General features: G+C 36.9%; 1 protein-coding gene across 2 annotated transcripts in view; it reads right to left on the reverse strand.

Annotated features, from left to right (window-relative positions):
• ITPR2 (inositol 1,4,5-trisphosphate receptor type 2) overlaps positions 1–15,005 on the reverse strand; it is a 584,772-nt gene that overhangs the window by 162,672 nt on the left and 407,095 nt on the right. For both annotated transcript variants that reach the window (XM_005902445.3, XM_070371231.1), the window contains 3 exons: positions 12,760–12,870; positions 9,058–9,153; positions 7,290–7,412 (listed from right to left, as the gene is read on the reverse strand). In XM_005902445.3, coding sequence (XP_005902507.2) covers positions 7,290–7,412; positions 9,058–9,153; positions 12,760–12,870 — 330 coding nt within the window. The remainder of the gene's footprint in view (positions 1–7,289; positions 7,413–9,057; positions 9,154–12,759; positions 12,871–15,005) is intronic.

The following is a 15,005-nucleotide window of genomic DNA, read 5'->3' on the forward strand; positions in this document are numbered from 1 at the left end:
GCTTAATTAATAAATGTTCCTGAATGATAATCTTATAATAAATGAGCCTCAGGTGCAGTGTTTGTAATCAGTATAGTGTTTAAATGCTGGGAGCTGGGTGAGGGTCCAGCTACACAGGTCTTCTACTCCTGGAAACATGCCAAGCTTATTGCCACTTTCCAGACATCTCTGGGATGTGCCCCACACTGCCCCACTACATACTGCTGACTTCTGCTTTTTTCACCTAGATCTAGCTTCAATTTCACCTCCCTAGAGAAAACTCTCCTGATTAGTCATTCTGCAATAGACCTTTGAGTGTCTTTCATCCCACTCTCTTCTCATTCACTGCATAGCTTGTATGACTATCTGCTCTCTCTGGTTTGTCTACTCATCACTGCTACCAGTCAGAATCTAAGTCCCTTGAGAGCTGATTTCTTGCTGCTTTCCCTCACTGCTGTATTCCTAGTATCCAGTACAGTGCCTGACATCTGGTAAAGCATTCAAAAAGACCATATAATTGAATTAAAAACTGAATGAGAAATTCAGATCCCTTAGTCCACAAGTGGGCTTCCTTGGTGGCTCAGTGGTAAAGAATCCACCTACTAATGCAGGAGATGTGGGTTTGATCCTTGGGCCAGGAAGATCCCCTGCAGAAGGAAGTGGTAACCCATTCCGGTATTCTCACATGGAAAATCCCACGGACAGAGGAGCCTGGCAGGCTGCAGTCCATGGGGTCGAAGAGTTGGACACGACTGAGTGACTAAACAAACCCACAAGTGGCAAACTATGGTTCGTCAGTTGCATTCTGCCTGCTGGTAAATTCTGGTTGGCATGCTTGATGGTTTTAAAATTTTTGAATGAGTTGTCAATTTTTTAAAATTAGATTTCACAATGTTTTAAATTTAAAAATTCAGACATTTTGAAGTAGTGGAGGAATAGGAAATTTAGTGCCTGCAATCCCAACTGGAAAGTCAACAGAGGTAAGTAATAGCTTACCAGATAACCAGATAGTCCCAGCCTCACCTGCCCCGACATCACCCATTTTTCTTGGCCCTAAAGGTGGTTTGGGTTTTGGCCCTGGTCTCTAATGTCCTACATACATCATGGTCACGTAATTACTAGAAGCCCTGCCCTCCCAGACTGCTGTTATTACTAAATCTTGGACTATGTCTTTACAGATAAATTAGCACAAGAACGTAGCTTTATATTATTCTTGCATTATGACATGGAAAAATTAAACAATTAAGAGCAAAAACTGAATTTCCTAGATACCAGAAGAAAATCTAGGTGAGTGTTTAAAGATATCAAGGTAGTGGAAAAAATTATCATTAAAACATTAGAAAGCAAATGAACTAGGATGGAGTAGATGTAACTACTATGAGTAAGATTTGTTGACCCTTAATTAAAATTCACAAAGAAAAAAATGAAACCCAACTGAAGAATGGACAGACACATTTTCAAGCAATTCAGAGAATAAATAGAAATGACCAAGTAACATATTAAAAGATAATTCATTTTATTAGGAATCCAAAAGATGTGGATTAAAGTGAAATTCCTTTTCATCTACCTCATTAATTTATTCAACAAATGTGTTGAGTGGCCACTGTGTTCCTGACACTATTCAACTTGGTGAATCTTTATTTAAATGGTAATAATTTTAGGATTCAGTAAGTTGATTACCATCACATGGTGAAAAACAATTTTATAATGTGCACCAAGAATCATAAAATAGTTACTACCATGAAACCTAGTAATTAAACTTCTTGGAATTTATCCTAGGGAAATAGTGCAGCAGAAAAACATTAATGTATGAGGATGTTAATCATAGCATAATTTATAATATCAAAAACATTAGAAGCCTAAATGTCTAACAATAAAAAGTGATTAAATAAATTATGGTGCAATAAAATGGTGAACAATTATGCAGACATTAAAACTGTGTTTTCAAAGACTATTTAATGACATGGGGAAATGATGAGGAAAATATTTAAAGCCTATATTTAAAAATAATTTCATATATCCAATTAAAGTGATCCATTCTTTCTTGCCTTAAGAGCCAGGAGTTATTTTTGCTTTCCACAGGCAAGCTATCTAATACTTCTCCGCATCCTGCAAGGCACATAACATTTCACATTTCTCCATATGCTTCTCAATTCTAGTAGGTACAGAAAGAAACTGTCTCACGTGTTCACTGCAGCATTATTCACAATAGCCAAGACATGGAAGCAATGTAGTTGTCTTTCAATCAATGAATGGATAAAGAAGATCCAATATAGATATACAATGGAATCTTATTCAACCACGAGCAAGAAGGAGATCTTTCTCTTTGCAACAACCTGGATGAACTCTGAGAGCACTATGTTTAATGAAATAAGTAAGACAGAAAAGGACAAATGCTGCATGAGATCACTTAGATGTGGAATCTCACATGACAAACTCAGAGAAGCAGAGACAAAGTGGTGTTTACCAGGGTTTGGGAGGTGAGGGAAAAGGGAAGTATGGGAGTCAAACTCCCAGTTGAAAGATTAACAAATTCTGAGGATCTAATGTATAGCCCAGTCATTAGAGTTAGTGATACTGTATCATAAACTTGAAAGTTGCAAAAAGAGTTGATCTTAAATGTTCTCAACACAAAAGAAAAATCGCAATCATGTGACTAAACTGGGTATTAACTAATGTATCAAATCAACATACTTCACACCTTGCTGCTAAGCTGCTAAGTCACTTCAGTCGTGTCTGACTCTGTGTGACCCCATAGACGGCAGCCCACCAGGCTCCCCGGTCCCTGGGATTCTCCAGGTAAGAACACTGGAGTAGGTTGCCATTTCCTTCTCCAGTGCAGGAAAGTGAAAAGTGAAAGTGAAGTCGCTCAGTCGTGTCCGACTCTTCACGACCCCATGGACTACAGCCCACCAGGCTCCTCCATCCATGGGATTTTCCAGGCAAGAGTACTGGAGTGGGGTGCCACTGCCTTCTCCGTCTTCACACCTTAAACTTACACAATATGTGTCAATTATATCTTAATAAAACTGGGTAAGAAAATAAAATTAATGTAAAATAAAGTCTCATAAAAACAGAACTGCCACATGGAATCAAAGAAACAATGTGTGTGTTAGTCGCTCAGTCGTGTCTGACTCTGTGTGACCCCATGGACTGCAGGCCTCCAGGCTCCTCTGTCCATGGGATTTTTTTTTAGGCAAGAATACTGGAGTGGGTAGCCATTCCCTTCTCTAGGGGATCTTCCCAACCCAGGATTTGAACCCAGATCTCCTGCACTGCAGGCAGACTCTTTACCATCTGAGCCATCAGGGAAGCCCTAAAGAAACAATAGGACTTCATATATGTTAAACTTATCTAAAGTACTGAACATTGTTCTAGATTTCATGCAATGCCTGTTTTATAGAAAGACAGGAATAAAGAGAAGGAATATGAAGAAAGTAGAATATAAAAGACCAAAGCTAGAGCAGAGAGAGGAGGCAGAGATGCACGAGAAGAGCATGTGAAGGACAGAAAATGTAAAAGGACACAGAGCTGAATTTTAAGGAAATTACTCTGCATGACACTATGGTATTAGAACTTAAGAAATTCCCTTTTTCAGGTATTGATAGTTCTATGTAGATCAGACAAGACACTTACAAGAAGCATTATTTGTTTCTGGTAACACCAACCACAGGAAGGGCCAAAAAGGATGTCATGGTAGAAAAAGCAGAACTACCCAACTACCATGAAAAGAATAACAACAAAAATTGAAAGTCTGAGGGCACCAAAATAGACTGTCTGTGCAAAAGATGATTATAGTAAAACAAGGAGGAAGCTGAACCTCAGTTTTGGAATCACTGAACTGTGCAAAGGCAGAAACCAATCTGCACGGTCATCAGCATGACAGACCCAAACAACTCCACATTCACAATGGATACAGCCGAACCTGGACCCCAGAAGACTCCTGGAGCTCAGCTACATGGCTACTTCTGAAGCAAGGCTTACAACCACTGTCTGTGGCATTTGTGCCTCAGTGTGGAGGCTATTTGTACAACAGATTCATAAGGAAGGAATTCAGCAACCATCTCTGCCTCCTAAGAAACCAGTACAATATCCTGGCCTAGAGAAAGACAAGGAAGTCACTTGAGGAAAGATCAAAAGAGCACGGGTTGGCTCTCTTCTGAGTGAAAACTGAATTTTTCATTAAATCTAGTGGGAGGAGCCACCCCATAGAGCACTCATGGATAAAGTGGCAAGGGAGCAACTTCCGGTGTCATTGTAAGAAAGTGAGCAGGCTGCTGCTTAACTACCCTGTTGGTTACATACACTGTTCCATACAGCTTGCATTCCTGTCCTAGACTCCTGTGAACTCCCGTTTCATGTTTACACTCTTAATTTAATCACAAGGCCTTAAGGATTCCAGATCTCCTTCCCTCACTCAGTCTGACAGTCTCCCTCTTCCTGAAGTCTGGCTTTATCTATGTGCCTAGATATTGTACCATCGCACTCTGCATACTACTGCTTTTCTAACATGTTGGTTTGGGGGAGATTCAGAAACCTCTAGATATCCATTCAGGCCATTTTCATATCCATTATCTCTTCGTTTCAGTAAGTAGTTTTTAGCTCTTCGTTACTTTTTTTTAACAGGTAGTTCTGAATTCCCACTGGTTGGACAAGTCCACCATCATCGTTGAACCTGTTTCTCTCTGAGCACTTTCATAAACTCAAATCCATCAAAACCACTGATATTATGCTGTCTTCTTTCTTAACCTCTTTCATAATTTAAATCATTATCTTTCAACCTAAGAGTAGCTTTTGTATTCTTTATTCTTATTCTCCACTCTTTTCAACATTTACCTTAACTTGTCTAAAAAATATGCATTCTTCAGACTTCCCTGAAAGTCCAGTGGTTAGAACTCTGAGCTCCAATGCAGGGGACACAGGTTTGATTCCTGGGTTAGGGAACTGAGATCCCACATCCCACATGTCATGTGGCATGGCCGGAAAAACAAAACAAAAAAACAAAAAAAACACACCTCATCTCTACTCTTGTATTTAATCTGCTTAAAACTGAACTGACCCTGACCTAACATGGGTCTTTCCTGACAATATTTTTATTGTTACTCAAAACTGGTAACATGAGATTACATTTTTAAGTGTCTTCTCAATGGGTTCGAGGTAATCTGGCTCAAACATCTACTCTTCTATTTTTCTCAGGGCTTACTTGGCTGGTCAGGTTGTTCACTTCCAACTAGAAAGACACATGGTTAGATCTTGCTCGTGTAGTTGCTTGCTCAGGCAGCGGAATAACCTTTAAAGGCAGAGCGAGGCTAGCTTTCAGTCAAAAGAACACAATGGGTGGCTGTACTCCCTGACTTCCTTCTAAACCTTATTACTGCTCACTCTGCTCTTCTCTTTTTTAGTTGTTTTCCTTCCACAATGCTGCAGCTTCTGAAATAACTTCTTGCTCATGTACACGTGTTGTGTCACTCTATTTCCATCTTTGTTGTAGAAGCCAATATGACTTTAATTCTCAGTTTGTGATTTTTTTCCCTCTCTACTCTCATTCAATCTCTGGACAGTCCTTCTCTGGCTTGACTCAATTGCTGTCACCCAATTTCTTTCTCTCTAAAACTATACCTCTTCCGCATCTTAAATCTCTGTGTTGTACTTTCTTCAGTGTATCTCTTCATCTTGGCTTTCAGTTCCTCAATACTTAAAATTCTCTCGTCTTCCTAGCTATAACCCATTTGCCCTGACCTATTCTGTTCTATATATGAATTTTGCTATACTGTGAGAAGGTTCCCTGATGGCTCAGCAGGTAAAGAATCCACAAACAGTGCAGGAGATGTGCAGGAGATGTGATGCTGGTTTGATCCCTGGGTTGGAAAGATCCCCTGGAGAAGGGAACAACAACCCACTACAGTATTCTTGCCTGAAAAATCCCACCAACAGAGAAGCCTGATGGACTACAGTCCATAGAGTTCCAAGAGTTGGATGTGGCTGAGAACATACTGTGAGAGACCTAAAAATCTTCTCAATGGTGCACCTATACTATAAAATTATTGCAGCTTCTTGTATTAATATCTTTTAGAATTTGACTCCTTTCTGAATTTTTTATAAAAATTATACTCAAGGTTACATACATTAGGCAGTTATGTATGAGGAGAGAGATGGGTAAGAATCGTCTAAAGAGGAAATTTTTAATACCTTAAACTTACACAGTGCTGTATGTCTATTACATCTCAATAAAACTGGAAAAAAATTTTTAAATAGAAAGTTAATCTATTCAGAGTCTTATTTATATCTACCAATGTTTGTTCAATTACCTGATAAGATATACAGGGAAGCAAGAAAAGGTAGAGATTGTCAATGGGGGAAAATGACTAGCAAGACAGTCTAGAAGTTTAGACTTTGTTCTGTAAAAAAGTGAGAGCTATATAGATAATCACTATATGATGTGAAGAACTGACTCCTTGGAAAAGACCCTGACGCTGGGAAAGACTGAAGGCAGGAGGAGAAGGGGACAACAGAGGATGAGATGGTTGGATGGCATCACCAACTCAATGGACATGAGTTTGAGCATGCTCCGGGAGTTGGTGATGGACAGGGAAGCCTGGCATGCTGCATCCCATGGAGTTGCAAACAGCTGAACATGACTGAACAACTGAACCGAATTGATATAGATAGAATCAAATGGACATACATACATCTCAATTTTTTAATTTCTAAAACAACTCTGCATTAGAAGATGCAAGTTTAAAGTAGATCCTCAGGTTAAAAGAACTAAATGTGTCAAATAACACTAACCAAGCACCTGTTTTCATACTAACACAAAATAGAAATGGTTTTCCTTTGAAAGAATGTGAATTTAGCTTCATATTTTTTAGAAGTCCAGTAAAAAACAGTTAGAGGCTGTCACTTTACAGGTTCTGCAGGAAATACGCTAGCCTATAATTTAAAGAGGCCAGAAGTCTGTTTCGACCTGATTGCATCCCTTCCTTTACACTCTCTGTCTTCTCAGGAGCCTCTGTCCTCTCTGCTTCCAGACTTCCATCTGTTGCCATGGATACCTATTCCTCAGGCTCTGACATGGGATTCTCTCCTCCTTGCTGGCCCAGTTTTTGGTACCAAGTACTGTTTTCTTGCGGACTAGCTCTGACCAGAGCCGTAGGGGCATTCTGGGAGCTTTTCCTTCTCTTGATTCAGCAAGGGACACAAGCGCTGAATAAATGGAAGGACCAGATCTTGAAAGTATTGACAGCAAGTCATGACATAAGACGAGATTGATAAGATTAGCAAAACAATACAAAGATTAAAAAATGTGATACCTGATGGGCCAGGATATAGATATTGTGTCCAACATCCTTTGGGGAAACATCATCATCTCCGCCCTCATCATCCCCATGATCGCATTCCAATCCTTGATTATAGGCATTCTTCATCACATCCACCTATCAAAAAACCAAAAGGAACATCAAGATTTGAAATGCCACAAACAACGTGCATTTGCCTCGTTTATGGGGTATAATTAAAAACTGGAACGCCCCCTAAGACTTGAAAAATATATAAGAATTCTAAATGAAAATGGCATTGGAAACCTTTATTTAAATGATTATGGAATTATTTTCCTACAAAATTCTCTGTTTTCCTTGGAAATTTTGGCTTGATTTTTGAACGCTGACAGTGCTAAAGTTCCCATGAATTAGACTTTGGAACCCTGATAAGCATCCATTATTTATCAAGGGTCCACTAAGAACAAGAATACATGGTGTTGGACAGACACCGTCCTCTGCCTGAGGACCCAATGGTGGATATGACAGAGTTCCTGCCCACAGGGAGCTTACCATCCAGTGAAAGAGTCAGCAAGAGGCCAGCATAACAGTCCTGCCTGCAGCAGGAATAGGTGTGAAGCGCTCAGTGAGCACAGGGCAGGGGCGTTAATTCAGGCAGGAGGTTGAGGATGGGCCACAGGGAGGAAGTGGATGATGGGACAATAGTGTTGTAGATAAAGGAAATGGTATTTTCAAAGGACATTGTGCAGAGCTGCTGTTGAATGAAAACATAACTCACCACCCGCATTTAACTATGAGGATGAGGAAGTGGCTTGCTCTTCCTAGCCCACTGCCTTGCAGATACTATGCTGTCATTAAATATATGTTAAATCAAATTGCACATTATCTTTCTCTTTATCTGCATTCTTCCACTCTGTTCCTTACTATTAAAAAGAGCAAAAGAGGTCCTTCATACGTCATATTTCCCTTCCCTCCCTACCTCTCTGCTCTCCTCCCAACCTTCCATGTTTCCTGTTAACATTACACATTGCTTCCCTATCCCTTCCTTGTACCTCCTGGGCCCACAGTTTGTTCTAATGTGTAGCAAATGCTCTTTCACATCAATGAACTTATCCTGCTTGCACATTAAAAGTGTCTTCATAGAGTTGCCCGTAGCACCAACAGGGGTACTCAAACAACTAGGACTTAGTTATTAGGGGACTGGCTATACAGTTTGAGAATGTTCTCAATGCTTTTGAAACTCGATGCTGTTAAAGCATGCTGATATTTCTTCATAATTCCCATGTCACAGTGAGGAGGAAAATACAACCTCTCCAATAGGAAGACAACACTAATGATCTCTGGGGATTTTCCATCAGGCCTCCATGCAATTTTCTCCAGGCTGAACACTGTGTCATGTTTCACTAACGACAACTGCAAAAAATATTTATTTTGCTTTTATTTTCAGAAAGAGGTGTGAATATAATTTTTGAGGGTTACAAACATTTTTATTTATCTTCCTCACATGTATCCTAATACACAAACTAAAGCAAACTTTTTTGGGGGGCAAAAATAATTTGCAGATAGTTCAGTCAAGTGTAACAAGCTGGTTAAGAAAAGTATTTAGAGTGGATAAACCAATGAAGTCATAAGGACCCAAATCACACAGGCCTTTGTGTCCATAAGCCCTCTGAGGTATCAGTAATGGCAGGTTGCGATGTGCCAGCATGTCTTGGTAGATCAGGGAAAGCCCCCTGACATGTATACTATCCACTGTCCCTTTTAGGTTACACATTATTGACATGACTTTGAAAAGTTTTCTTACCAGTTCTCTGGGTCTCATGTTGAAAAGAATCCTTTCTGCATTCTCGCTGTCGTGTCTGCTTTCCATGATGGCCAGCAAAAGCTTGGAGGCATTGTTCTAAAGATACACATTGAGTTGATGCACATGAAAAGTCTATTTCATGGATTAAGGATCCCCTGCATGTGTTTTAATCGAGATTATCAGGACTATTTTTTAAATCAAGCACAATTGTAAACTCCTACTTTTCATCAGTTAGCTTATTAACATTTTAAAAGAGAATGTTTTATTTTATTGTCAACACAAAATAAAAGCAATGAATCATTTGAGATATGCTACAAAGGAAATTTTAAATATTGCTATAAAGGCATTTTAAACACAAAATTGACTTTATATATGATACATTAAAATATAATCATATCTTCCTTCACTATTTCCTAAGTAGGCCTTTCTATAAAGACAACCTAACAAGACAGTAAGGTGAACCAGTATCAATGACATATTTTACAAAAATGGCACATAGTTCATTAGAATTTAACACAATTGTTTTTAATATGAAAGATCAATTCATAGCAAATCAAAATCTTAAATAAATTTGATCAATAATTTTTAGTGAGAATTAATTTACAAAATTCTAAATTCATGAGTTAGAAACAAAATATAAATTTATTGATAACAGTTTAGACTCCCTACATGGTAATATAACATTTTAACAAGTAGGGTTGTAGAATATTTTCTATTTTTTGTTTAAAAGGAAATAAAAACAGTTCATGTTGTCTTTGGTGCTTCCTAATTTGGTTTTAAAAATATATTATCTCAAACATGTTTACCTATAGAAGAAATCTTAAATGTTTCTGATTCAGCCAATTTATTATCCAAAATGGATACCACACAGTTACAGAAAGTCTTATAGCATAAAATACAATATCCTCAACGTTTGGAATGATGTTCCATTTTTAATTTCTACAGATTTGCACAAATCCTAAAATTCCCTTTTTATAATCCAGCATCCCACACAAACAACATGTCTTTTAAAAAGTAAGGTTCTAGAGTTAGTGAAGAGCTTACACCTTTAGAGCAATCTGAACTGACCCAATATAATCAAAAGCTAAAACCCTGGCAACACTAGCAGTATGCTCTAATGAATTTCACTCAGCAGGCCCAATACAAAGTAACTTAAAAATGCATCCAATTTCAGAATATTGGCAATATGGTGTTTTTCCTAACCAATCTTTTTCGTACTATCTTGGGGGAACAGAAATCTTGTAAATGGCCTACTGAAAGCTGAAGCAATTTGGAAGTTCAAGAGATTATATATGCTAAGAAATCCAATTTTTATGTGTTAATAAAGGATTCTCTTCCAAAAGAAGTTAGAGTCCTTAGACAAAAAACAAAACAAAACAAAACCAACAACAACAGTAACAATAACAACAAAAAACCTACTTATTTTAAAAATTCAGCAATTTATAGTCCAGGTCAGTTATGAAACATAAATTAAAAGGGACAAGATATATATATGAAAAAATTCATGAAATTATATAGTAAATGAGTATAGTTAAATACACTTAAAAATATACTTGTTTAAGTAATTAAAGAGTAAATGATATATAATAAAACCTTAACATTTTTTTCATATGGCATCTCTATAATGTTCCAGGGAATTTATAATTAAAAGCATCCTACCTACACCTTCTAAAATTTGCCAGTATACTATATCATTCTGTCTTACAAACGTTGTTCTCATATTGGCCATTATGTACAAAGCCTCATGGATTATTTAGAAACATACACTTGTCTCTCTTAGTAAAATATTATAAATATTTCAATTCAAATTCATTCATTTTCTATTTTACACATACCTTGACCTATCCAACTGTCATATTTTGAAAAGGTAACATAAATGAAATTTTAAATGACCCTTTTTTCAAAACAGATTTTCATTTGAATAGCTAAGAATATTTTCATACAAGTAAGTCATACCCTATCATTTAGAGTTCCCCCCCATAGTTCTGAATCTGTAAATAATCTATATGTTTATACTTTTAGTTTATTTTTTAGATTTTTTGTTTTTTGATGTGGACCGTTTTTAAAGTCCTTACTGCATTTGTCACTATATGGTTTCTGTGTTATGTTTTTCTTTTTGGCCATGACATGTGCGATCTTAGCTCCCCAACTAGGGATTCGACCCACAACCCCTGCATTGGAAGGTGAAGTCTTAACTACTAGACTGCCAGGGAAGTCCCCTACACTTTGTTTAAGTTGATGAATCCTTCAGTATTTCTCCCAGTAAAGTTAGATCTATTAAAAATGAGATTTAAAGGTGTAAGTCTTTCGATAAATGAAAGATTAAAAAAAAAATCTAAGGCTTCAAAATGCTGTTTCTTTATGAAATATGGTTAAAGATGAATTCAAGATAAAATCATTTTTTCTCTAGTAACTCAAATTAAGCTATAATATAGGCCAGGCTGACTTTGCTAACTGAAGAATGAAGTTAATGAGGAAAAGGACACAAGTGCAATCTACCCGAGAATCACCTTCTTTCTCATTTATGAAGAGAAAGATCCAAGATACCTATTGCAAATAAAAATAGTGAAAACACACAAACATAACTCTGTTTGCTTACTAAGAGCCATTAGTATAATCTCCACATAGGCAGGACACATACGCATTCCATTATGTAATCTAAATCTATATTTAGAAACAACTATAAAAATACCATTTCTATCCTTCTTGGCCATAAATTTACCTATAAAAGGTAAACTTTATCCTCTGTGATATTGGATCAACCCTACGTTTATGGAAAACTTTTAAATAAGCAATGTTTTTAGTTCTAACACCTAACATACGCAGTCTTTAAAAATTCATCTCAATTGAATATCATGTCTTTTTATTTGAAACTATATAGTTTCTTGTGTATATTCACTTATCTATTTCCATTTGAACAAAAAGTTGAAGAAATTTTTTTCAAAATGCCATTGTGCTCCTGACTTCTGATAAATGGAACTGCTATAAAGTATGCACATGATTTAAGCTAAAGCAACTTCTCAAAGGGGGCTTCCCTGGTGGCTCAGCGGTAAAGAATCCGCCTGCAATGCAGGAGATACTGGTTCAGACCCTGGGTCAGGAAGACCCCAGGGAGAAGGAAATAGCAACCCATTCCAGTATTCTTGTCTGGAAAATCCCATGGACAGAGAACATGGGATTGCAAAAGAGCTGGACACGACTTAGCAACTACCCAAAAACTTCTCAAAGGAAGCTTGAAAATGGCTTACCGTATTGGGGAAAAAATTAAAATTTTAATATAAAAGAAAACAACTTTTAGAAAATAGATATAAAGCCAAAACGGAGTCCTCTTCTACCATAGTTTCATTAATTGTGACTTGTTAGATAGAATTCTATAGTCAAGATGAATTAAAAACATATGGCATAGTGAATGTTCAGCATCTTATGTTCCTCTATATAATGAAAAACAGAAAAGAAAAGCAGTGAAACAAAGTGACTGCTTAAAAACACTTCCAGTAAGATATCCTCAAATCTTATTTGACACTTTATCAGCAATTCAGTGCTCACTGTGCTTTTACTATCCCTTTCTGTCAATTCATTACTTGAAAATATGATGATACCTTGCTTTTTAGAAGACCTACTTGAACATTTAAAGTCAACTCTGAAAGTGAGTTTTATATAGAGAATGTCACTTTCCCCGTCCCCACAGTGGGTTTACTTTACCTTTAGTTGGAGCACCAGGTCCATTCGATATTTACCAAGAGGGTTTATGTCATTTAGAATCAAAGCAATGATGATATCAATTCCATTAGATTCATGAGTAGCAATACATGTCTAGAAAACAAAGTATTTTTAAAATAAGTCTATTTACAACACAAGAGCACTAGAGGCCATGACATAAAATAACAGAATCACCTCAGCTTTTTGCCCTTTAAAATGCAATTAAGATTTAACCTTGAGATTAAGTCTAATATAAGTCAAAGATTTAATTTTATATATTCTTTTACATAGAGTCTATTATTTGATTAGTGTTAATTAAATGACTTGTATGAAGAACACAGAGAAAGACATTGTATGAAACAGGTATCTTTTCAGGCGAACCATTTTTGTAGAATTTCAAAAAACAATGGTTAAGTAAAACACTCAGTCTATAAATTTTTATATGTCCTTCATTAGAGAAATTCTTTAAATTTAGAATTTTAAGATCGGATCAATTTTAAGAGAATATTCCTATTTATAAAAACCTTAGGCCCAAGGTTGGTAAGTCAACTTTATCTGTAATGATGTGGCATCTTCATTTCTCTGCTATTTAATGCTAAATGAGTAACAATCTATGCTGTTGACTGTGCTGGGAATACAGTCACCTCCTGATATTTCAGACATCATGTCAATTATGCTGGTTGAGAGAAAAGGTCAGCAGATTCCTTAAACTTAAGCAATTTATAGAGGAATCTGACTTGGGAAAAGTTTATAAAGTACCCTGAGAGATAAATGTCAGTATTTTGAAGGTTAGGGCCTACCGTGCTAGGACTCTGAATTTAATTCATTTTATACAACTTGAAAATTGGAAACTCGTGGGTTGGAATTTGTGGAACTACATCTTACCATGCAGGACCCAGAGTCAAAGGGGTTTGAAAAATTGAAACCCAGGTAAGATAAACGAGAAAGAATAAAATCAAGGTAATTCTGAAAGGATTGTTATTTTTCAGGATGGGCTTCATTTCTCTTTTTACACAAGGAAATTTTTACTCCCCTGACACGAAGGAGAGGTATCTTCCGTTCATCTACATTTCCTGAGGTTCTTCTGATCATGACAATGGTTGCTTGACTTAGAGGAAATCAATTTGTGGATCATTTCTGAAATTTGCTAGCATTTTTCCTTCCTTCCACATATTTCCAGAGCACGAGGTTCACAGTAAGCTTATTTTTAGAGTATATGGGATTCATGCTGTATTATTATTAATTTCTGTTTTTAGCTAACTTGATTTAGTAACTTTCAAAACTTAGTTTCATTTTCTTAAAAAACCAAGAGTGGAAACATGCTTTCTATTATAGATTTACTTTATTTTAACCAACAACAAAATGAAGTCTTTGAATCTGCATATATTTCCTTAACTTAAAATCAATAGTTAGGTTTTCTTATATTATTGCCCTGGAAGAGTGAAATATAAGACAGAGCAAAATCCACAAACTCTTTCACCATATCACATGCATATTACAGGGGGTAAAGATCCCTATAACAAATTATTTACGCCAATAATTGTCATGTTTTTGTTCTACATACCTATGTATGTACATATATGTGTGTGTACTTTGCACATGTATGTCATATAATATGCAATAGAAAAGCAATTACTTTTCAACATTTCTTTTCTGTATCAAGCACTGACATTTGGTCTCAGTGGCTTCTTTAAAATTTATATCCAGAAATGTTTGTGATTTGAAAATTGTTCCTTCCGGGGTGGATCCATGCTTGTGATGGTAGCTCCATAACACCTGTGTGGATGCGGAGTCAATAAACTCCAGGCTGCCCTCCGCCCTTTACCAACCCAAGTATTCCATCTTCTACTCCCTCTCTGTGTCTGTGATATCCAAGAAAATGGAATCAGAGACAAACACTCTGGAAGAGGGAGTCGAAACTTTGCCCTGGAAAATGTTATACAGTCAAAAGTGCACTGTTTAGACTCAACCACAAGTCCTGAGTTTTAAGGATGGCCCTACAACTTAAGAGATTCCATTACTCTGGGACCCTGAATATCACTTAATGTCTGAGTCACAATCTAGCTATAAGCAAAATGGGAGCAATATGACCTATTTGCTACATTTACTGTCAATATAAAGATGGTAATATACACAACCCACTGCAGTGGAGCCCAAGAAGCCAAAGGGAGCCAATGCCACAAATCCTGGAGAGACTGACCAAAGACGAAAACTGATCAGTGATGAAAAAATATATTGTACTCTGATTT

Source organism: Bos mutus, chromosome 5 (genome assembly GCF_027580195.1).
Source record: "Bos mutus isolate GX-2022 chromosome 5, NWIPB_WYAK_1.1, whole genome shotgun sequence".
NCBI lineage: Eukaryota > Metazoa > Chordata > Mammalia > Artiodactyla > Bovidae > Bos > Bos mutus.